The sequence below is a fragment of the Schistocerca nitens genome, chromosome 3 (genome assembly GCF_023898315.1).
Source record: "Schistocerca nitens isolate TAMUIC-IGC-003100 chromosome 3, iqSchNite1.1, whole genome shotgun sequence".
Lineage (NCBI taxonomy): Eukaryota > Metazoa > Arthropoda > Insecta > Orthoptera > Acrididae > Schistocerca > Schistocerca nitens.
The window spans coordinates 242,672,886-242,699,091 of record NC_064616.1 but is presented as its reverse complement, the minus strand read 5'-3'; the positions used below and the strand labels follow the sequence as shown (position 1 = coordinate 242,699,091).

The 26,206-nt window shown below is 44.4% G+C and overlaps 1 protein-coding gene across 3 annotated transcripts in view; it reads left to right on the top strand.

The window, feature by feature from the left end:
- The window catches only part of LOC126248201 (retinol dehydrogenase 13-like), a 199,242-nt gene that overhangs the window by 44,578 nt on the left and 128,458 nt on the right, over positions 1 to 26,206 (top strand). For 2 of the 3 annotated variants that reach the window (XM_049949001.1, XM_049948999.1), the window contains exon 2: positions 16,960 to 17,090. In XM_049949001.1, coding sequence (XP_049804958.1) covers positions 16,970 to 17,090 — 121 coding nt within the window. In that variant the 5' untranslated portion in view covers positions 16,960 to 16,969. Of the gene's footprint in view, positions 1 to 11,527; positions 11,557 to 16,959; positions 17,091 to 26,206 lie in introns of those variants that run through there. The other variant, XM_049949000.1, reaches the window with a different exon arrangement.

Sequence of the window (26,206 nt, the reverse complement as noted above, 5' to 3'; positions counted from 1 at the left end):
TTACAGCATTCAGCCAAAACTGCAAAAGAATTGATCATTTATTTTTGTCCAGATTGTTGATCATTTGTCATTTGCAGAAGCTTCATTAGTCATGAGTAATGGTACATTTAATTTTCCTTTTTTTTGGCAAAGCCCAGTATAAATTGCACAAACTCCCATGGAATAGCTATTGCGACAGAATCTTCAAACAAAGTGTCTTATTAAACAAGCAATATGGGGCCAGAGTGGTCAATGCCTTACGGAAAACGTCATTGTGTAGGTCTGCTGTAACAAAAGTTCAGAAATTTCACTTTTAATTTTTAAAAATTACAAAACTAGACTGAAAAAAACTGTAGCTTCGCCTATATTTACATAGCTTGGGAAGTTTCGTATGTTAACCATATGGCAAAAAATTCTCCTCGTTGTGTGCTATCACTTGCCAAAATCTCGATTCGATTTCTCGAACGGTTGAGGAGACATGAGGTATGTTACTAATATTTCATTTTCTCTCGGGTGCTGTCGGAAGTGAACCTGTTAAACAAATTCCAATTACTCGAGATTGGAGACAGATAGAGACCTCCTCCCAAGTCCACAGAAAAATTCCGTATATTAGCTAAATTTCATTCACAGCAACATATGAGCTGACATATAAACCTATACACAACGCGACAATCACATTTGTCTGATGAACAGTTTCTTTAAAATCGTGTGAGAAAGACTACGGAGCTAACTGACCCCGCATGACCTTCTACCCGTAATGATGCTGCTGCACCTTGACTAGGAGGCTACACCCGTAGAAACATACAGCTGCGCTGGACAGCGTGGGGTGTCGGTGCAACAACTACCGGCTCTCTTTCTGTTCTTACACTAAGATGTGAGGAAATTATTCTGAAATGCATAGAGCCTTATAAATTCAGCAGTAGCATCTGAAATTAATTTTAACAGAACAGAAGCAAGTATTCAGAAATTGTGAAGGCTAGCATTCGAAATAATTGACAAAATAGTAGTAAACATGGAAACATGATTCCACGTCTTTCATGAAACAGATTTTACAGCACTTGTAAAAGGGGAAAAGTTCTCAGCCTGAAAAGTTGTAGGACAAACAATTTCTCAATACGTGAAGTTGAAAACCTACTTAAAATATATGAAGGTGGTATCTGTTCTTTCGGACAAGAACACATACCATCTTCATATAGTTAAGGCTAACCGGCCATTAACCTTCTTCTTCTGTGCTGGATGCACACGCATTTCCGAATTATGGGACTCGGTAAGATTGTCTGCAGCGAGTAATGAGTGTAATGGCAGGGGCACTACGAATGTAGTGTGTGTACATTAAGTTGGGAATGTGGGTCTCACGGGGAGCGTGCAAGGGATAAATCCCTGCAGTCGCACTATCCTCTGTGCCCTCGGTAGCTCATATGAATGTCGGCACGGTAGCTCAGCGTGTTCGGTCAGAGGGCTGCTCGCCCTCTGTAATAAAAAACTGAGTAAAAGGAATCAACGATCAACTTGAACTGATGTCTTGTGACGTCCGCCCATACCAAGCGCAACGAACAGTACCGAACAAAATGAAAAAAATAAAAAAAGATGGATAGAGCGTCTGCCATGTAAGCAGGAGATCCCGGGTTCGAGTCTCGGTCGGGGCACTCATTTTCAACTGTCCCAGTTGATGTGTATCAACGCCTGTCGAAAGCTTAGGGTCTCGATTTAATTATCATTTCATACTTAAAATATTTCCTTTCTTTGACAGCGAAAAACTGAAAGGAGAACTTAGGATTATTTAGAGCAGTGAGAATAAAAGTCTACAGCCTAAGGACCTCCTTATAAAACATTATAAACAATCGATTTAAAAAAGTGTTATATGAATGTGTAAAATTACTGTCGTTGGTTCTTCCAATTCCAGCAACCACCACGACTTGCGAATGAAGCACAAGTGCGTTAAAACGCTTTAAAACCTACCTTCACAACACAATGACACACTGTGAAACTTAGCGTTTTAGGCTATAGAGAAGGGAACTATGAATTCTTAACGAAACGGCAGGAGTTCATATCTCATTTTATCGATGTTAACGCCCAGAAAAAGGACAGTAAGATAAAACTAATTTATAAAAAGATTTAACGGTGAGTTACTGTGTGCTATATTTTTATTGATGTGTAGTTGCTTAATATTTTTATCAATTTATTTATAACAGTTTCTGTAGTAGTTTTAATCTTAGTAGAAATATGTAACTAAGCTACTTTTGTAGTGTTCCTATTTTACAAGTTTTTGTTTTAAGATTTTTTTCTTTATTCGAGAGTCTTCCCATACGTCGGTCAGGGGCCTGAAGATGGCGTAGTAAAACGCAGTAAAACGCTGAAACTGGTAGCCAAATTAAACAAGTTTGGAAACCAGACGGCTGAAAGGTGTTTAATTTGATATCCACTGTCACAAAAGTTTACTAAATATTCTGACTGTCATTTTTCAAATGGTTCAAATGGCTCTGAGCACTTTGGGACTAAACATCGGAGGTCATCAGTCCCCTAGAACTTAGAACTACTTAAACCTAACTAACCTAAGGACATCACACACACACACGCCCGAGGCAGGAGTCGAACCTGGGACCGTAGCGGTCGCGCGGTTCCAGACTGAAGCGCCTAGAACCGCTCGGCCACAACGGCCAGCAGTGTCATTTTTTTCTTTTCTTCATTGCATTGTATTACAACAGCCTTAATTTGATAGCAAATTACTTGCTACAAATATGAACCGCATTTTAAAATGACCGTCTCAATAACGCACTTTCGGAATCCTTGTTAATTCCCTTTGATATTTATAACAAAGCATGTGATCGGTGCTAGTTGTCCACGCTCTTGAGTTGTCAGCATTGGAAGTCGAATTATAAAATATGCCCCCTCTCAAGTCTATCAATCCTACAGTGACAGCGCAAGCGACAAACTTTACTTAGCTCACTTACAAATTCACTGTGGTATCGATAGCTACGATGCCACAACGTAGGTGCGCTCTGCTAGGGTGGCACTACGACGCTGACACCGACGACAGTGCCCTCTAGCCGGCACTGTGCAGCACTACGAGCGTCTCTGCGGATTCAGCCCATTTCATTCCGAGTAGACGACCAAGCAGCATTGTTTATATTTCATAGTGGACGCGCCATTGCAGATTTTGCCTGTGTAACTTCTTGGAGCTTGAGACATTCGGCTTCGCACCTACGTGCTGCTCAGTGCAAAGTTATGTATTCATCTTCTTGCTAAAGTAAAGGTGATTTAAGTTCACACTGCAGTACCGAGATTTCTACCTCGCCTGCTCCTCCTAAATTCCTACATTCGGCCTACCCTTCAGTTTTCAGGAGCAGACCCAAGCGCCACCATCCAGGCGGGATACAGGATTCACCAACATCAGTTAAAATTAAGCACATCTTAAAATAACACTTTCTCTTTAAGTATTTTGTTCGTTACTATGCAAGAAAAATACACTCTTAAGACGCTCTTAACGTTAGTTTACGTTTTTGGATTCGGCTGTTCGTTGCTTCATGCATGTTATAAAATACAGCTGAGAACCGCGGGCCACACGAATTCTTGGCCTAAACACTTGTATTCAGAAAGATTTAAGTAAAAGGTGCCACTTAAATAGATTGATGACCAGCTAGATGGAAATTACTGCAGATTTCACTGACATATGGAACAGAGGTGAACGCATTATACACCGAAGAGCCAAAGAAACTGGTGCACCTGCCTAATATCGTTAGGGCCCTGCGAACACACGAAAGTGCTACAACACGACGTTGCATAGACTCGACTAATGTCTGAAGTAGTGCTGTACGGAATTGACACCATGAATCCTGCTGGGCTGTCCATAAACCCGTAAGAGTACGAGGGGGTGGAGATCTCTTCCGAACAGCGCGTTGCAACGCATCCCAGACACGCTCAATAATGTTCATGTCTGGGGAGTGTGGTCGCGAGCGGAAGTGTTTATACTAGGAAAAGTGTTGCTGGAGCCACTCTGTAGCAATTTTGGAAGTGTAGGGTGTCGCATTGTCCTGCTGGAAATGCCCAAGTCTCTCGGAATGCACAATGGGTGTGAATGGATGCAGGTCATCAGATACGATGCTTACGTTCGTGTCACATGTCAGAGTCGTACCTACACATATCAGGGTCCTATATCACTCCAACTGCACGCGTCCCACACCATTACAAAGCCTCCACCAGTTTGAACAGTCCCCTGCTAACATGCAGGGTCCATGGATTCATGAGGTTGACTCCATACCTATACACGTCCATCCGCTTGATACAATTTGAAGCTAGAATCGTCCGACCGAGCAATATGTTTCCAGTCATCAACAGCCCAATATCGGTGTTGATAAGCCCAAGCGAGGCGTTAAGCTTTGTGCTGTGCAGTCATCAAAGGTACACAAGTGGGTTTTCGGCTCTGAAAGCCCATATCGATGATATTTCGTTGAATGGTTCGCACTCTGACACTTGCTGATGGCCCATTCTAAAATCTGCAGCAATTTGCCGAAGAGTTGCACTTCTGTCATGTTGAAAAATTCTCTTCAGTCGTCGTTGGTCCCGTTCTTGCAGGATCTTTTTCCGGCAGCAGCGATGTCGGAGATTTGATGTTTTACTGGATACCTCATCTTGACGGTACACTCTTGAAATGGTCGTATGGGAAAATCCTTACTTCATCGCTACCTCGGATATGCTGTGTCTCATCGCTTGTGCGCCGACTATAAGACCACGTTCAAACTCACGTAAATCTTGATAACCTGCCATTGTAGCAGCATAACCAATCTAACATCTGTGCCAGACACTTGTTGTCTTATACTCCAGGTACTACATATCAGAGACCTCAGGAGTCATTAGACAAGCCGGCCGAAGTGGCCGTGCGGTTAAAGGCGCTGCAGTCTGGAACCGCAAGACCGCTACGGTCGCAGGTTCGAATCCTGTCTCGGGCATGGATGTTTGTGATGTCCTTAGGTTAATTAGGTTTAACTAGTTCTAAGTTCTAGGGGACTAATGACCTCAGCAGTTGAGTCCCATAGTGCTCAGAGCCATTTGAACCATTTTGAACCATTTGAGTCATTAGACATCGTGAGAAAGCCGAATGGGGCGCTCCGCGGAACTCACGGACTTCGAAAGTGGTCAGGTGATTGGGTGTCACTTGTGTCATAAGTCTGTATGCGAGGCTTCCACACACCTAAATATCCATAGGTCCACTGTTTCCGAAGTGATAGTGAAGTGGAAACGTGAAGGGACACGTACAGCACAAAAGCGTACAGGCCGACCTCGTCTGTTCACTGACAGAGGCCGCCGACGGTTGAAGAGAGTAGTAATATGTAATAGGCAGTCATCTATCCTGAGCATCACACAGGAATTCCAAACTGCATCAGGATCCATTGCAAGTACTATGACAGTTAGGCGGGAGGTGAGAAAACTTGGATTTCGTGGTCGAGCGTCGTCTCACAACCACACATCACACCGGTAAATGCCAGATGATGCCTCAGTTGATGTACGGAGAGTAAACATTGGACGACTGAACAGTGGAAAAATGTTGTGTGGAGTGATGAATCATGGTACACGATGTGGCGATCCGATAGCAGGGCGCGGGTATGGCGAATGCCCCGTGAACGTCATCTGCCAGCGTGTGTAGTGCAAACAGTAAAATTCAGAGGCGGTGGTGTTATGGTGCGGTCGTGATTTTCATGGAGGGGGCTTTCACCCCTTGTTCTTTTGTGTGGCACTATCACAGCACAGGCATACATTGATGTTTTAAGCACCTTCTTGCACACCACTGTTGAAGAGCAGTTTGGGGATGGTGATTGCATCTTTCAACATGATTGAGCACCTGTTCATAATGCACGATCTGTGGTGGAGTGGTTACACGAGAATAACACCCCTGTAATGGACTGACCTGCACTGAGTCCTGGCCTGAATCCTATAGAACATCTTTGGGATGTTTTGGAACGCCGACTTCGCGCCAGGCCTCACCCACCGACATCGACACCTGTCCTCAATGCAGCACTTTGTGAAGAATGGGCTGCTATTGCCCAAGAAACCTTCCAGCACCCGATTGAACGTATGCCTGCGAAAGTGAAAGCTGTCATCAAGGCTAACGGTGGGCCAACACCATAATGAATTTCAGCATTACCGATGGAGGGCGCCACGAACTTGTAAGTTATTTTCAGCCAGGTGTCCGGACACTTTTGATCACATAGTTTATGTCTGTTGTGTGTCGTTGCTTTCAACACTGGTCCGTGGAACATAGGAATGTTCTGTAGACCAGGTTCTGAACGTCCGCGTAGTACAGAGATACGTCAAGATCGACGCATTGTCCGAGAAGCTGTGCCCGACCGAGTATCATCCAGGGATGAAATCTGGGTACATGTCGCACATGCTGCGTCGTCAGGGACGAATAGAAACTCTCTGCTTCCAGCAGGATTAAGACCAGGTGCGCCTCTGGCCAGGCTACCACTGACTGATACCACGCCACCGCTAAGCGTGTCTACACTGATGTCGTTAAAGAGTTGACTGTAGAGTGGAATGGCGCTCTATTGTCTTCAGTGAGGACAGTAAGTTCTGTCTGTATGCGAGTAATGGACGTACATGTATATGGACCAGACCTCGAGAGCTGCCTATTCCAGAATGCTTACGCCCACGACACACACGTCCCAGCCCAGGCTTCATGGGATTTCTGCAGGGTAATGTAACCAGTGCATTCTACACGGCATAAGCTGTTATCCCAGTGCTACCACCATTTCTTCGACAGGAAGGTGACCTTCTCTGTCAGCAGAACACTGGACGTCCACATACGGCTGCTGCAACGCAACGTGGTCTTCGTGGTGTACAACAACTGTCCTGGCCACCAAGATCATCAGATCTGTCGCCAATTTAACGAGCATGAGACATGATTAACTTGGAACTTACTCGTTCTCCAGCGTCTGCAAGAACAATTGCCGAACTGCAACAAACGTCTCAAGGTGCTTGGGACAGTGTATTGGAGGATGCGGTTCGGCACTTTCGTGATGCGAAACTAACCGCCAGCATTCCCACGAGAGAGGAGGTACATTGTGTACTGCTGCAACTAGCTGGGCTCCCTTTACCGTGACGCGCGTTTCATTTAGTCTGAATTTGTTATCATATACTCCTACAATGATGAACTACCTGTCACCTAACTTCTCAATAAAATGACCTAGCCCCTGACCGTGGCGCACTTTTTTTCTGGTAGTTTATGGTTCAAATGGCTCTGAGCACTATGAGACCTAACATCTGAGGTCATCAGTCCCCTAGAACTTAGAACTACTCAAACGTAACTAACCAAAGGACATAACACACATCCATGCCTGAGGCAGGGTTCGAGCCTGTGACCGTAGCGGTCGCGCGGTTCCAGACTGAAGCGCCTAGAACCACTCGGCCACAGCGGCCGGCGGCAGTTTATGTTAAACATCCGTATTCTACCATAATATCTCTTTTACAACTGACCGTATTGTTTTAATTTTTTTATGAGAGCTGTCTATTCTCTTGTCGTAATACAACTTATTTCCACAGGATCATCCTCGCCGAAAATTACTTTCAATACCGAGTCCGAAATGCGTTACCAGACCACTTTGCTTATTTTGGACGGTATTCCTCGAGATGATCCACTTAATTGTTACTTCCTTTATAACAGAGAGATGCAGAAATTTATCCATAATTAGGATCCCTATGAGGAGTTTCTTGTTTATGGACGTTCCGTCTATTTTTCTCCTTCTTTTAGTCTTGCAACTGAATCCCGTTAATAGACTAAAAAAATGGGATTTAGGAACGGAGCGTGTTTGAGATAAATTGTTTTGAATAGTTCTCAAGTATTCAACCGGGGGACGTCGTCCATATGGTGTGGTATTTCGGAAAGCTGCCTTGTTGCCATCTCCAGGCGGTCCTGTTCACTTTTTTTCCACCGGCCGCCGTCTTCTACGTAGGGTCTTCAGAAAGTAAGTTAACACATGTCGTTCCGCGCTAAGGGCAGTCGTAACAAGCTGGCACACTGTCAGAAGAGTACATGTTTCAAGCGTCCGGCACACACCGTTCTGCTGCGGTACGGATAACAGGTACATCACAGTGTGGGAGTGAAATGTAGTGGCAAATGGAAACGTGCTCCAAAGTTGAAGTAAGCGAGACAGTACGATTCTTCTGGGTAAAACGTCAAATTTTTACACAGATTCACCGTGAAATTTTGGCGGCATATGTAACAAATACACTACTGGCCATTAAAATTGCTACACCACGAAGATGACGTGCTACAGACGCGAAATTTAACCGACAGCAACAAGATGCTGCGATATTTGCTTTTCAGAGCATTCACACAAGGTTGGCGCCGGTGGCGACACCTACAACGTGCTGACATGAGGAAAGTTTCCAACCGATTTCTCATACTCAAACAGCACTTGACCGGTGTTGCCTGGTGAAACGTTGTTGTTATGCCTCTTGTAAGGAGGAGAAATGCGTACCATCACGTTTCCGACTTTGATAAAGGTCGGATTGTAGCCTATCGCGATTGCGGTTTATCGTATCACGACATTGCTGCTCGCGTTGGTCGAGATCCAATGACTGTTGGCAGAATATGAAATCAGTGGCTTCAGGAGTGTAATACGGAACGCCGTGCTGGATCCCAACGGCCTCGTATCACTAGCAGTCGAGATGACAGGCATTTCATCCGCATGGCTGTAACGGATCGTGCAGTCATGTCTCGATCCCTGAGTCAACAGATGGGGACGTTTGCAAGACAACACCCACCTACACGAACAGTTCGACGACGTTTGCAGCAGCATGGAGTATCAGCTCGGAGACCATGGCTGCGGTTACCCTTGACGCAGTATCACAGACAGGAGCGTCTGCGATGGTGTACTCAACGACGAACCAGGGTGCACGAATGGCAAAACGTCATTTTTTCGGATGAATCCAGGTTCTGTTTACAGCATCACAATTGTCGCACCCGTGTTTGGCGATATCGCGGTGAACGCGTATTGGAAGCGTTTATTCATCATCGCCATACTGACGTATCACCCTGCGTGATAGTATGGGGTGTCATTGATTATACGTCTCGGTCACCTCTTGTTCGCATTGACGGCACTTTGAACAGTGGACGTTACATTTCAGATGTGTTACGACCCGTGGCTCTATCCTTCATTCGATCCCTGTGAAACCCTACATTTCAGCAGGATAATGCACGACCGCATGGTGCAGGTCCTTTACGGGCCAGCACATTCTCCAGATCTCGGAACAACTGAAAACGTCTGGTCAATGGTGGCCGAGCAACTGGCTCGTCACAATACGCCAGTCACTACTCTTGGTGAACTGTGGTATCGTGTTAAAGCTGCATGAGCAGCTGTGCGTGTACACGCCATCCAAGCTCTGTTTGACTCAATGCCCAGGCGTATCAGGGCCGTTATTACGGCCAGAGGTGGTTGTTCTGGGTACTGATTTCTCAGGATCTATGCACCCAAACTGCGCGAAAATGTAATCACATGTCAGTTCTAGTATAATATACACTCCTGGAAATTGAAATAAGAACACCGTGAATTCATTGTCCCAGGAAGGGGAAACTTTATTGACACATTCCTGGGGTCAGATACATCACATGATCACACTGACAGAACCACAGGCACATAGACACAGGCAACAGAGCATGCACAATGTCGCCACTAGTACAGTGTATATCCACCTTTCGCAGCAATGCAGGCTGCTATTCTCCCATGGAGACGATCGTAGAGATGCTGGAAGTAGTCCTGTGGAACGGCTTGCCATGCCATTTCCACCTGGCGCCTCAGTTGGACCAGCGTTCGTGCTGGACGTGCAGACCGCGTGAGACGACGCTTCATCCAGTCCCAAACATGCTCAATGGGGGACAGATCCGGAGATCTTGCTGGCCAGGGTAGCTGACTTACACCTTCTAGAGCACGTTGGGTGGCACGGGATACATGCGGACGTGCATTGTCCTGTTGGAACAGCACGTTCCCTTGCCGGTCTAGGAATGGTAGAACGATGGGTTCGATGACGGTTTGGATGTACCGTGCACTATTCAGTGTCCCCTCGACGATCACCAGTGGTGTACGGCCAGTGTAGGAGATCGCTCCCCACACCATGATGCCGGGTGTTGGCCCTGTGTGCCTCGGTCGTATGCAGTCCTGATTGTGGCGCTCACCTGCACGGCGCCAAACACGCATACGACCATCATTGGCACCAAGGCAGAAGCGACTCTCATCGCTGAAGACGACACGTCTCCATTCGTCCCTCCATTCACGCCTGTCGCGACACCACTGGAGGCGGGCTGCACGATGTTGGGGCGTGAGCGGAAGACGGCCTAACGGTGTGCGGGACCGTAGCCCAGCTTCATGGAGACGGTTGCGAATGGTCCTCGCCGATACCCCAGGAGCAACAGTGTCCCTAATTTGCTGGGAAGTGGCGGTGCGGTCCCCTACGGCACTGCGTAGGATCCTACGGTCTTGGCGTGCATCCGTGCGTCGCTGCGGTCCGGTCCCAGGTCGACGGGCACGTGCACCTTCCGCCGACCACTGGCGACAACATCGATGTACTGTGGAGACCTCACGCCCCACGTGTTGAGCAATTCGGCGGTACGTCCACCCGGCCTCCCGCATGCCCACTATACGCCCTCGCTCAAAGTCCGTCAACTGCACATACGGTTCACGTCCACGCTGTCGCGGCATGCTACCAGTGTTAAAGACTGCGATGGAGCTCCGTATGCCACGGCAAACTGGCTGACACTGACGGCGGCGGTGCACAAATGCTGCGCAGCTAGCGCCATTCGACGGCCAACACCGCGGTTCCTGGTGTGTCCGCTGTGCCGTGCGTGTGATCATTGCTTGTACAGCCCTCTCGCAGTGTCAGGAGCAAGTATGGTGGGTCTGACACACCGGTGTCAATGTGTTCTTTTTTCCATTTCCAGGAGTGTATTTGTCCAATTAATACCCGTTTATCATCTGCATTTCTTCTTGGTGTGGCAATTTTAATGGCCAGTAGTGTACAATGCGCGCACAGCCGCAGTGAAATGATGCCAACTACTTGGCCAATGCCGCACAGACGTAAGTGATGGTGATTGGCAATTCGAGATTTTACACAATGTAATATCCAACCTTTGGCAAGCCGAAAGGACACGTGGGGGAAAGATGAAAACGTTCACACAGCGGTTTTCGAGTAGCTCTGTGCCCAAGAAACAGATGTCTACTGCCGAGGAATTGAACGACTGGTAGAACGTTGTCTACAGAGACTTGATGACTATTTTCAAAAATGGTGTGATGTATGTGGGTCAGTTTGAAATGTGGTGCAGCACTCAATAAAGTTTACTTGGCCTGCTGTGATAATTTGCAGCTTACTTTTTGAAGCCCTCTCCCACACACGTCCATCCTGCTGTCGCCAGCTGGGCCAGGCTACTCCGCTGGCGAAGTGGCAGTGGAGGGTGGTGTGGTGGGTGTGGTGGGAGTTGGGAGAGTTGCGCAGTCGGGACCCGAGCCGCAGTCCTCAGTGTGTGTGCTGCCACCGCAGGTTTCGGGGCGCGTCTGCGTGGTGTCGTCTCTGCTCTTCAGTTGGCGTAGCGTGAGTGGATCTTTCCACCGACTGTCGTTGCTGTGTCCCAAGTCTTACTTAGACGAGAATATGGCAAGTGCCATTATACAATTTCCCAGAAACTTTGCTCAGAGGAAGAGGGGCCAAAATAACGGAACATGTCTCACGGCTTATCCATAGATACTCGACCGTTTCCAAGACAACGACGGTCGAAGTTTCCACCGCAGTTTATATGCCTTTTAGTACACAGTAGCTTCAGCAAAAGCGGTGGCACAGCGGATAGCGTCGTTACTAAACACTTTCGCGACCCGTGTTCGAAACCCAGTTATTGTTTTTCGTTTTTCTTTTGATTACCCATCCATGTCCTTGGAAGGCTACTGCAAGAATGCTTATCAAATTAAGGCGTACAAGGGCGTTATATTATAGTAAAATTACAACTGGGTTTCACAATGAAGTGTCGTACATAACGCAATATATGTGTGTATAGTAGTTTAAGAGGTTAGAATTTTTTTTAAATTCTCATATTCTTATAAAACTTCCTTGCAGATTAAAACTGTGTGCCGGACCGAGACTCGAACTCGGGACCTTTGCCTTTCGCGGGCGAGTGCTCTACCAGAGATACTGGCAGAAGTGAAGCTATGAGGACGGGGCGTGAGTCGTGCTTGGGTAGCTCAGTTGGTACAGCACTTGCCCGTGAAAACCAAAGGTCCCGAGTTCGAGTCTCGGCCTGGTACACAGTTTTAATCTGCCTGGAAGTTTCATATCAGCGCACACTCCGCTGCAGAGTGAAAATCTCATTCTAGAAACATCCCCCAGGCTGTGGCTAAGCCATGTGTCCGCAATATCCTTTCTTTCAGGAGTGCTAGTTCTGCAAAGTTCGCAGGAGAGCTTCTGTGAAGCTTGGAAGGTAGGAGACGAGGTACTGGCAGACGTGAAGCTGTGAGGAGGGGGAGTGAGTCGTGCTTGGGTAGCTCAGTTGGTAGAGCACTTGTTGCTCGTAAAAGGCAAAGGTCCCAGTTCGAGTCTCTGTCCGGCACTCAGTTTTAATCTGCCAGGAAGTTTCGTATCAGCGCACACTCTGTTGCAGAGTGAGAATTCACTCTGGTCTCATATTCTTATATTTCATTCTTATAGCAGTTCTTATATTAATTCTTACATTTCATTCTTTATCAGTTCTTATATTAGTTCTTACATTTTGTTCTTACGTTTATTCTGCAGGAAGATTTGGTACATTCCCATGGGTGATAACAATCGTAGAAACGGTGGAAACATACAAATTCCGAACACAGCGAGCATCGCGGGAAGGTAGGTTTACCACAGCGACATTTCTTCATATGAATCTCTCGCAGGAAAGGAAAGTCGCTAACACTGCTGAAGATTTCACGCGTTGGTAATAATTTCGCGGCAAACCACGCCTAACGGATCATTTTTCTGGAAACTGGCGCTCGTAGGTGATTATGAATCAAGATACACTACAGTAATTTCACCGAAAAATGTTCAAAACAATTATTATTTTATTTTTGTTTCTATTTTTTATTCACTTGACAAATTCCGTAGAAGATTACTACACGACCATTTCCCAATGTATGCTGAAACAACGTTGTCCTTGTGATTCTTGAGTTTCTCCCGGCGTATTTGATAATCAAAATATCCACGGGTGTACTGCCGGTCTACAGTGTCCAACGGGCACAATATTTCGGCGATCATACATGTCGCCATCATCAGCTGATGATGGCGACATGTATGATCGCCGAAATATTGTGCCCGTTGGACACTGTAGACCGGCAGTACATCCATGGATATTTTGATTAACGTTGTCCTTGTTCGTCTAGCAATTGACTGTCTGGTAAAAGAATTTAAAAAAATGAATTAGATAATCATTTGAAATTGTTTTCGGTGAACTACCAGTAGTGTATCATGATTCATATTCAACTGCAAGTGACAGTTTTCGGAAAAATTATCCATTATGCGTGGTATACCACGAAATTATTACCAACGCGTGAGATATTTAGCAATATTAACGACGTTGCTTTCTCAAGTGAGATTCATACGAAGAAATGTCGCTGTAATAAACTTGTCTTTGCTAGGTACTCGTGGTGTTTGGAATTTGCATGTTTCCAGTCTTTCTACAAAGGTATCATCCAAGGGAAAGCAACAAATTTTCCTGAAGAATAAACGTAGGAATAAAATGTAAGAACTAATATAAGAACTGATATAAGAATGAAATATAAGAATTTGAGAGTTTAAAAAGACTGTAACACCTGAAAATACCATACATACATATATTACGAAATATACGACATTTATTGTGAAACCCAACTGTAATTTTACAATTAATATAGCGCCCTTGTATCCCCTAATTTGATGAGAAGCATGATGGGTAGATAAATTAAAAATTAAAAAAAAATAAAATTACTATGAAATAAAATAGAAACAATAATCGGATTTCGAAAACGAGTCGCAAAAGTGTTAATCTGTGACGCTAACTACTGTGCCACCGCTTCAGTTGAATTTACTGCATGCTAAAAGGCATATAAATTACGGCGGAAACTTTGACCGTCCTTTTCTCAGAAACGATCGAGTATCTACGTACAACCCGCGACCCGTGTTCGCTTATTGAGAGTCCTCTTCCACTAACCAACGTTTCTTGGAAATCGGGTGCTGCCAGTTGTCGTGTCCTCCTCGTTAACAGGAATCCGCTGTCTTAATTCACCAGTTCATCACGTAGCCACAGCTCAGCAGATTTTTTTAAAACGCAATCCCAGTGTATGGTGGTCTGTTTTAAGAACCCGTTGCCGTCAGAATACACGCTATGTCCTTTAGAGATGCAGTTTGTTTTTTGACAGCTGACTGCTGGTTGTTCATTGTGTGTGACGTGCTCCACGCATTTTTCCTGTGCCATCCGGATGGTCTTACTTCTTCCCCTATTTACTTATCTCGACTACGACTGAGAGATATTTCTTTGAGTTTAAAACGGTTTCGTGGCAATAAAATATTATGCAGCACTCGAATTCCAAAAATTACTAAGAGGTTGTGAGAGGTGGATTGACATGAGGTTGGATGGGAGGGAGGTTGGGTAGATACATTCACTTTTAGCGGAACAATAAAGTTTATTTCAGTCAAATGATCGCACAAAATTCTGTAATACTTAAAGCGGTTTCGCCTAGTGATAGTAACAAGTCAGTCGAAACCGGTTTTGCCATTATTGAATTTACTAGAGAACTTGATTGAAATAAACTTTGTTGTTAAAAGTAATGTACTCGCTGGAGTTGTTTCACGATAACATGACAAATATGAACAAGATTACAATTAATCGTGTAACATTAAAGTTTCAAACAATTTGATGTACTACCAACATTCTGAAGTGCAGGTGGACATTTATGTTTTTCTTTTATTGTTTCGAAACATAATTCATTATTATTTCTTTGAGGAGGGGGGATAGTTAGCAACTAAATTTGCTCATCCATCCCACCAGCTGAGGGCTGGTAAAACTATTCAATACTTGTACATAGCAAATAAAACAATTTCTACCACATAGGAGTTCTACAAACTACTTAAAAGTCAGAACTACGAGGGGGCCCAATAAGAAAGTTTCCCTATTGTTATAAAAGAAAAAATATTAGACAGAATTTAGTATGTTGAAATAATTTTATTGACACTGTACAATGCATCTGTTACTTTTCTACATAGTCACCATGGTTTTCAAAGTACGTCTGGTAAGGTAACAAGTTTTACCAAACTAGGTTGGGGCCTCCGCTTATAACCATCTGTTCACTGTTGATGTGACTTCATCTTCTGTTTTAAGTTCTTGCCTCCTAGATGAGCTTTGAATTGAGGGAAAATGTGAAAATCTCTTCGGATAAAATCTGGTGAATATGGAGGATGGGGGAACACTTCCCAGTTGAATGTTCCGAGCTCTGCCTGAGTCACTGGACATGTATGAGTCCGAACATTGTCATGAAGAAAGAGAACTTTGCGAGACATAAGTCCAAGAAGTTTTATTTTGATGGAAGCTCGCAGATTCCACAAGACGAGCGCAGTACCCGACCTCATAAACATTAGCTTGAAAAAGCATGTGTCACTTTACCAAAAATACTTAGAAAAACGTGGCGACTACGTAGAAACGTAACAGAAGCATTGTACAATGTCAAAAAAAAATTTTCAAAATGATAAATTGTGTGTAATGTTCTTTATAAAATAGGGAAACTCGTAAATGGTGTCTCTACTGGGCAGCAGAGCAGATAGAAATCTACGGAAATTAAATTGTCACATAGTGTAAACGGTGAACCATATATCCCTCTGCTCCTCTGCTAACCATAATCTTGCTGTTGACGAAATCTATCACGCATGAGTGTGAATCCGAGTGGTGTCAGGAGCTACAAGATAAGAAGAAGTCCGTCTGACCCAGTTGCGAGCTCGGCGTTCTCCTCTAACACGTGACTTTCTCTTCCGGAGAAAGGATTCGTCGTTTTTCGCTACGTGTGGTTCCGCTTTCACTGCTGTACATTTTACTTGCTGCATTTCATTTACGAAGAACAAGGCAAGTCTAATTGTAGATGTATAATTGTATAGCGACATGCGACAAGACACTACTATGCCTTAGAAACAGACACAGTTGTACGAAGGAAACTGCTGACTGATCCATAGGTTCACAAGAAGTCTGTTTCGAGGTCATCGTAAATTAATCTATGATTACGTCATCCTCAGTATCTTTATTGATTAGTCCAGCCAACAGGATCACAGCTTGTCCCATTGTATTTTCGAACACACATAAAATAATTGAATAAAATTTTATGAAACTGCTGTTCTATTTTTTTGCACGTCCTATACATAGTACTGATGATGTCCACATTGTCACCTGACATTTCAATGAACTCAGTCAATTAAGAGGCAAGTGAAGTCACGAAACGGAAAGAAATTAACTGATTACTTGAAAGACACGACATTCACTGAGTATCACAAGCACCGAGGCGGCTTCTGGGAGTGGTATCGTAAGTACTCTGACGTCACAACTCGTGGAGACAGTAGATAGTGTACGATGTCTCGGTATATAACAGAACAGAACATACAGCTTCGTTTGTTGTTGCCAAGGACATCCAATCTCGCACAGTAACAGGCTGAGAAAAATGGTCAAAGTTCGATGTGAAAATTTTAGTTCTCGCAAACTAGCCGAGGTGAAAGTTTTGCGATATCATAGCAAAGTGAAAACCTAGCGAAACGACCAAATCGAAATATACCAACATTACTTTTTGGTCTTCAACGGCTAAATTTTCTATTTCGGCAGTGACAGAGTCGTCGTGAAAGCGAAATGTGGGACTGCTGTATATCAACACCAATTAGTAACAATGCGTTTTATAGGACGCCTTGCTAAACTTGTAATGTGTAGCGTACGTTCTTGTGCGGTGGTTCACTTAAAAATGCCTTATGTTGCAGCTCGAAGAGGATGGGCATTGTGTTTAGTGGACGATGCTACAGCAAGGCGCGTCTCGACAACAAGACGGCCATCATCACTGGCGCTAACACAGGCATTGGTAAAGAGACTGCGTTGGACCTGGCCCGCAGAGGTAAGCCATCTTGTTCATTTGCAACGTGCTTGTTAAAAGAACTCAAAATATAATCACTGCTCCTTCATTTACAAGTCTTTCGCATGAGTTACAGGTAGCTTTTATTCTTTGGTTTATATGAATAACGCAGACCAACACATGTAACTTCGTATTTAATACTGTTATATTTAGTGACACCATACTAAAAAAGAGTGAACGTGCGGACAGAATAATGAAACAATGCGAACAAAATACACTCTTAAGACAGAAAAAAAGACGCACTACGAAGGAATTGTCCGAATGGGACGGAAATCAGTAGATGTGATGTATATGTGCAGAAAAGTTGATCGTAGGTAAAGCAGGTTGTAGACTGAGATTCATTGGAAGAATCCTAAGGAAATGCAATCCGAAAACAAAGGAATTAGGTTACAGTACACTTGTTCGCCCACTGCTTGAATATTGTTCACCAGTGTGGCATCCGTACCAGACAGGGTTGATAGAAGAGATAGAGAAGATCCAACGGAGAGCAGCGCGCTTCGTTACAGAATCATTTGTTGTTGAGGTCTTCAGTCCTGAGACTGGTTTGATGCAGCTCTCCATGCTACTCTATCCTGTGCAAGCTTCTTCATATCCCAGTACCTACTGCAACCTACATCCTTCTGAAACAGAATCATTTAGTAATCGCGAAAGCGTTACAGAGATGATAGATAAGCTCCAGTGGAAGACTCTGCAAGAGAGACGCTCAGCAGCTCGGTACGGGCTTTTGTTGAAGTTTCGAGAACATACCTTCACCGAGGAGTCAAGCAGTATATTGCTCCCTCCTACGTAGATCTCGCGAAGAGACCATGAGGATAAAATCAGAGAGATTAGAGCCCACACAGAGGCATACCGACAATCTTTTCCACGAAGAATACGAGACTGGAATAGAAGGGAGAACCGATAGAGGTACTCAAAGTACCCTCCGCCACACACCGTCGGGTGGCTTGCGGAGTATGGATGTAGATGTAGCTGTAGAAAAACAAATGATTACAATTTCAGAAAAATTGGATGATTTATTCAAGAGGAAGAGCTTCACAAATTGAGCAAGTTAATAACACGTTGCCGATCCCTGTGGCCGAGCGGTTCTAGGCGCTTCAGTCCGGTACCGCGCGGCTGCTACAGTCGCAGGTTCGAATCCTGCCTCGGGCATGGCTGTGTGTGATGTCCTTAGGTTAGTTAGGTTTAAGTAGTTCTACGTCTAGGGGACTGATGACCTCAGATGTTAAGTCCCATAGTGCTTAGAGACATTGCAACCATTTGTTAATAACACGTTGTGCCACCTCTGGCCCTTATGCAGGCAGTTATTAAGCTCAGCATTGATTGACAGAGATGTTGGATGTCCTCCTGAGGGATATCGTACTAAATTCTGTCCAACTGACGCGTTAGATCGTCAAAATCCCGAGCTGGTTGGAGGGCCCTGCCCATAATGCTACAAATATTCTTAAATGGGGAAACATCCGGCGACCTTCGGGCCAAGGTCGGGTTAGACAAGAACGAAGTCAAGCAGCAGAAACTCAAGACGTGAGCGGCCGGGTATTATGTTGCTGAAATGTAAGCTCTCGATGGTATGCCATGAAGGGCAACAAAACGAACGTACGAGGATGAGTCAAATGAAAACCTTAAATTTGTAATAAGAAATCGAAATTTCGTGCCATTATTCTGTAAGTTGGTAAGCTACAAACAGCGTGCAGAATCGCCTGTAGATGGCAGCATAGTGCAGATGCACTCATACCGTCGCAGTATCAGTATAAAGATGGCCGCCCCACTTGCGACTTGCACCAGGGAAGAACAGCGTTGTGTTATTCGGTTTTTGCGTAGTGAAGGTGTGAAACCTATTGAAATTCATCGACGAATGAAGGTTCTGTACGGTGATGCATGTTTGTCATAGCAGCAAGTCTACGAATGGAGTAGGAAGTTCGTAAATGGTGTGACTTCAATGGAAGATGCTCCTCGTACAGGTCAGGCACAACGAGTTGTGACTCCACAGAACATTGCAGCAGTTGAAGCCATAGTGAAGGAAAACCGCCGAGTGACACTGAATGACATTGCAGCATGTTTACAGATTAGTCATGGGTCAGCACACCACATTGTGCATGATGTGCTCCAGTTTCACAAAGTGTCTGCAAGATGGGTGCCACGGCAGCTGACTCCTGAAACGAGAGAACGACGTGTTGATGCTTCTGAAGAACTTCTTCGGCGCTTTGAACGAGAGGGTGATGGCTTCCTTGCAAGAATCGTTACTGGGGACGAAACCAGGGTTCACTTCCACCAACAGGAAACGAAGGGATCGAGCAAGGAATGGCACCATTCCTCATCACCAAAACCAAAGAAGTTTCTAACAGAACCATCAGCAGGGAAGGTTAGGCTGACTCTCTTTTGGGACGAAAAAGGCGTCATTTTGGAGCATTACCTGCTTAGAGGGACTGATGAAGAGGTGCATGAGTGGTTGTGCGGACTACCAAAAGAATTTTTTTCTGAAGGAATTTATGCACTTTGCAAGCGCTGAAGGACCAGCATTGAGCGTGGAGGAGATAATGTTGAAAAGTGATACAGCTTTGTACCACTTCTGCACAATAAATGATATTTAAAAAAGTGTTTAAGGTTTCCATTTGACTCATCCTCGTACAATATCGTCATCGTACTGCTATGCTGTAAGGGTGCCGCAGATGACAGCAAGAGGGGTCCTGCTATGAAAAGAAATGACATCCCAGTCCATCACTCTTGAATGTCGGGCCTTATGGCTGGCGACAGTCACTATCCCACCACTGTCCGGGCCGTTGACCCATACGTCTTCACTGGTCATCGGGGCTCAGTTCGAAGCGGGACTCATCACTGAAGACAATTCTATTCCAGTCAATGAGATTTCAGGCCGAAGACGTGTCTGGAGACGCCCCAGACAGCGGTGGGATACCAACCAGACTGTCGCCCGACATACGGCCAACAACCGGGAGTGATGGTCTCGTATGCCTTTTCTTTTCATATCAGAACCCTTTTGGTTGTCATCCGCAGCATGCTTACAAGACAGCAATAGGTCAACTGTATTCTATGTCCCGTTTTGTTGCCCTTCGTGCCAAACCATGTTGGGCTTACATTTCAGCAAGATAATTCCTGCCCGCTCACGGCTTGCGTGCTTTCATACCTTGCCTTGGTCAGCAAGATCGCCGGATCTCTCCTCAATTGAGAACGTTTGGAGCATCTCGAGATGTTTACGATCTAACATGCCCTTGGACAGAACTCGACACGATACCTCGCAGGCGTACATCCAACAATTCAATCAATGCCAAGCCGAATAGTTGATTGCGTGGGGTCCAGAGGTACACCAACGCGCTACTGACTTGCTCAATTTGTGAGGCTCTTTTTCTCGAATAAGTCATCCAATTTTTCTGAAATTGTAATCATTTGTTTGTCTGTATATGTACATCACATCTACCGATTTCCATTCCTTTCGGATAATTGCTTCGTGGTGCACCTTTTTTTGTCCTAGAGTCTATAACGGAGAAACCTCGCTATTAGCGAAGATCGAACTGAAATATAAATTTCAAGAAAATAAAACCTGAACTTTCTAAAGTGTCGCTGTACTGTTATGACATCTAATACGCTTTAAATGTAAACTCATTCATGCAGTACGCTTTCTCTTGAAGTGAGATCGATGCCGTGCTCTAAACAAAAGGCAACTGAGCCACTGATTGCGACATGCGCAACACATATGAAGAACAAATTTACGAAGGTCGTCTCTCATTAAATGTAACTGAAAATGGCATGTATCGTTGTGCTAACAACATACTTATGAAGGCCAGATGTTGGACTCTCATTCGGAATGAGCAGGAGAAGCGACTCACTACTAAAATAACATCTAGTTCTTTGCAGGACGGGGTGGCCGAGCGGTTTTAGGCGTTTCAGTCTGGAACCACGCGACCGCTGCGGTCGCAGGTTCGAATCCTGCCTCGGGCATGGGTCTGTGTGATGTCCTTAGGTTAGTTAGGTTTAAGTAGTTCTAAATTCTAGGGGACTGATGACCTCGGAAGTTAAGTCCCATAGTGCTCAGAGCCATTTGAACCATTTTTTTTTCTAGTGCTTTCCCAAGACTTTTGTTCACTCGATGCATTTATTTTCTTACTACAGAATGCTCTGTTATCTAGATACTAAGACAAAAGGTGTATTTCATACACATTAAAATTACACCTACGCAAAAAAAGGAACAAGGCTATTCGCATCCGTCTTCGTTTGGAACTACAATGAGGTGACAAAAAATAGTGGTACAGGGATATGCACATATAATGATGACGGTAGTATCGCGTACGCAAGGTATAAAACGACAGTACATTGGAGGAGCTGTCATTTGCACACAGATGATTCACGTGAAAAGCTTTCCGGCGTGATTATGGTCGCACAGACTTTGAATGCTGAATGGTAGTTTGAGCAAGACGGATGGGGCATTCAATTTTGGAAATCGTTAGGGAATTTTCGAGACTCACAGTGTCAAGAGTGTGCCGAAAATACTTCACTTCAGGCACTACCTCTCACCACGAGCAACACATTGGCCGACGGCCTCTACTTAACGACCGAAAGAGTGGCGTTTGCGTAGAGTTGTCAGTGCTAGCAGGCAAGCAACACTGCTTGAAATAAACGCAGAAATCAATGTCAGGCGTACGACGAATGTATCCGTTAGGACAGTGTGGCGAATTTTGGCGTTAATGGACTATGGAGCAGACGAGCGACGAGTGGCTTTGCTAACAGCACGGCACCGCCTGCAGCGCCTCTCCTGGGCTCGTGACTATATCGGCGGGGCCCTAGATGACTGGAAAACCGTGGCCTGGTCAGAGGGGTACCGATTTCAGTTGGTAAGAGCTGCTGATAGGGTTCGAGTATGACACAGACCCCACCAAGCCATGGACACAAGTTGTCAACATGGCACTGTGCAAACTGATGGTAGCTCCATAATGGTGTGGGCTGTGTTTGCATGGAATGGACTCGGTCCTCTGGTTCATCTGGAGCGATTATTGGTTCAAATGGCTCTGAGCACTATGGGACTTAACATCTGTGGTCATCAGTCCCCTATAACTTAGAACTACTTAAACCTAACTAACCTAAGGACATCACACACATCCATGCCCGAGGCAGGATTCGAACCTGCGACCGTAGCGGTAACGCGGTTCCAGCTGAAGTGCCTAGAACCGCACGGCCACACCGGCCGGCGAGAGCGATTATTGCCGGAAACAATTTTTTTTTAATTTGTGGTAAAGTCTTATGGGGCCAAATTACTGAGGTCATCGGTCTCTAAGCTTAGCACTACTTAAACTAACTTACGCTAAGGACAACACACACACCCATGCCCGAGAGAGGATTCGAACCTCTGACGGGGGGAGCCGCGCGGAACGTGACAAAACGCCTTAGACCGCGCTGCTATGCCGCGGGAAACAATTATGTTCAGATACATAAAGACCATTTGTAGCCGTTCGTGGACCTCATGTTCCGAAACAATGATGTCATGTCACTGGGGCACACATACACACACACCAGTGAGCCTAAATTCTGGGGAGGTCAGAAAACATTTTGGAAAATCCCCTTTCCTTCCCTTTGGACGTACATACGAGTATATCTAGGGTTCCTAACGACCTCTACCACAACCACTACTAATAAGAAGACGACGACGACGACGACTATCACTACTTCTACTACTGCTGATAATAATAATAATAACAATAATAATAATAATAATGATACTTTTATTTACAAAAGAACTGACAGAGCGGGCGTTTCACTAAAAGTATTTAACTCGACAATATTCTTTCTTCCTGAATCTTTCATTGACATCGTCATACCATGTTCTCGACTTTCAAGTGTTTGCAGTATTAGTTTTTCAGTTGAGGTACAAGCAAGAGCTGATCAGCGATACTGGGCCATAATGACCCTTTGATACGTTTTTACGCGTTTTGGAGAAGAAAAACTCCTTGCGACTTAAGCACTTGATGTAGAAGTGGTAGAAATTAGACAAAATAGTTTGAAAACTTGTGGAACAATTTGGTCCGCTTCATTCTCAATAATTCTTTTGATAACCTCTCCAAAACTGATGGATTAAATGTTTCCTTATGCTGGGAAGAAAATACAGCCTTCAGTTCTACACGCAACTGCTAGCGACTGAAGGACGCACCGTACTTTTGTAATAATGAATCCGTACCGTCTACAGGGAAATGCTGACAATAATAAATGAGTAGTATCGCCTAATTTAAGAAAGAGCAGTTTATCACAATGTGAAAATCTTGTTTCCAGTTGTGTTACAATATTATCTAATAACTCGAAGTACAACTGTTTGTGTTATGACATCAGTGGATTGCCAATGTATTCATCCGTCATTTCAGCTCTATTCAATGAAGTCTCAGCCTGCGATTTAGACGAGAGTTTCGTCGAATTTAAGAAGTCTATCCCTTTATCTTCATTTATTATTGCATCGTGAGACGGCATTGTTGCAAAACTCTGAATTATTGGTTTTTTTCTGAAGAATGCCTTTAAAAATGTGGTATGAGAAGCAGAGAAAAGGAAAACAAAGTCAAAGTCCAGGAGTCTATTTTTGAAACCACAGGTTTCCCTTTTAGTCGTTGCAGTAGACTCTGGACAGTCAATCATTTCATTTAAAGCCTCATTTAGACCAGGGCGGTTTTCGTGAATGGCAGATATTGTTCTGGCGTTACAGTTCCCTCTCGTTTCACTGTTCGAAGGAATCTGTTTACCAACAATACTGTCGATAATTGCAGTGCGATTATAAATCCGCTGGAAGAAAGCAAGGATAACCTGAAGCGTGGAGAAAAAAATTCTTATTGGTTTTGTGCAAGAACAGCTCTACTGCAAAAGTATATCCAAGCAATTTCAAAAACAGTGAGTTAAAAGAACTTTGGGAAGGGGGGGGAGGGAGATAATTTCATGGACATTAGCTTGCGCTTCATTTAATTCTCTTTCCAGAACGGAGCCACCATCATAGGTTTGGACCACCGGTTTCTTCTTCGTATCATAATTAAAAAATACGACACTCAGTACAGTGAATAAAGCAGTAGCCGTTCTAGCTTCGCTAACATCATGAGAACCAAAAAAATGTTTTTAAATGTCGCCGTTGGAGTCCACTAGTCCCACAACAACGAAGCACTGTGACTTTTCTGAAACTTCCGTCGCTTCATACACAACACAGATATAAAACAAGGTTCTATCCAAATCTAAATGTATATATTCACACAAATCTCCTGATTTATACATTCAATCAGTTCGTTCTGTACGGTTTTTGAAAATTGCCAGAAACAGCCCATTTTTTTTCTAGTGTGCTTTCAGATCTTCGTTTCTCTTTAGCGCACGTTTAAAAATGGCTGTGAAATTTCCGGGATTTAGGGAATCTTCTGTTTGAAAGCAGCCTCATACTTACACAAGAGACTTCTGGCGTCAATTAGAATTTTCTTGGGGTCTCTGTTAGCTTTCACTTCATTATTGTGTCTGTCTTTCATCAGTTTTTAATTTTCATTAAGTAGCTCTTAAATACTAAACACTTGTTTGCATAGTTCTTTGTGTGAAATAAAGTTACTTGCATGATCTTTAGAAGAAACGTGCCGCACTAAACCTCTAGACAGATTCTTCAGATTGTCGAAACCTGAAGTGGACCATACAGCTTTTCTTGCGCTTAAAAGCAAACATGGGTAGCTGAATAATTTTCCCTTTGATTAAATGGTTCAAATGGCTCTGAGCACTATGGGACTTAACTTCTGAGGTCATCAGTCCCCTAGAACTTAGAACTACTGAAACCTAACTAACCTAAGGACATCACACACATCCATGCCCGAGGCAGGATTCGAACCTGCGACCGTAGCGGTCGCGCGGTTCCAGACTGTAGCGCCTAGCACCGCTCGGCCACCCCGGCCTGCTTTTCCCTTTGTTGGGCTAGCACATAACCACTTGTGCTGCTCATAGCATGAACTATGGAAGGCTCGTATTTTATAACTTATCTTTCTGAAGAAGGTGTAACGCCGATATTGGACGTCCTTTCTTCAAAATTTCACGTCGTTCAATTTCACACCTCCTTGAAAATGACAGCTCCTGCAACGTAGTAATTCTGTACTCACTCGAAAGAGTTACATCAGTACTTATGCGAGGTAGAGTTTATCCATATTCACTGCGTACGGAATAACTGCAGGACACGGGGCAACTAACGTAAGACAAACTTAGAGAGGCTGCACGGCAGCAACTGGTCTCCCGTCCTCGGAAGCACACAGCAACGACACCCTGTATCCCCTCTGTTCCTAGTAGTGACGTCATGGTTACCACGGCAACCGAACGTTTACAGACGATCTGACATACACTTGGCCTTCTCGCCAAATGCTTCGCTCCTTCGTGTGCCTTCGGTTACAGTAAGGCTTTCGCACTTTGACTTGCTCTTTAGTGCGGGCGGTTTAGAAGGAATCACGCCCGCTGACACAAGTGGATAAAGGTTTACTGTAAAAATAATTATTGCTGCTACTACTACCAATTCTACCACATAAATGTGAAGAGGCCCGACCTCCCTTATCTCCTCTGATCAACCGCCGCCACTGACACACACACACACATACACACACACACACACACATACACACACACCTCGTTTGGCTGAGCTCGACACTCGCTGCATTCAGTCCTGCACAACTTGCTCGCGTCACAACTTCCCTGGCGCAATGTGGAATTATCTTAAACGTTATACTAACTTCCATGTAGACAACTGATAGTTTTTGTTCACCTTTTCATTTATCATATCATTACCCTGTTTTTTCCTTAGATCTAAACACCAGATGCCTGATATACTAGATTTTTCTTTGTCTGATAGTCATTGTTATGCAAATATGTTGTCTTGTAGTGTAATAAAATGGAATAAGATAGTGACAAAGGCAGTTGAATGTAGTAGAAGTAAATCAAGAGATGCTGAGGGAATCAGATTAGTAAGTGAGACACTGGAAGTAGTAGATGATTTTTGTTATTTGTGGAGAAAAATAACTGATGATGGTTCACGTAGGGAAAAATAAGTACAGGCTAGGAATAGCAACAAAAATGCCTGAAAAAGAGGAATTTGTTAACGTCTAATATAAATT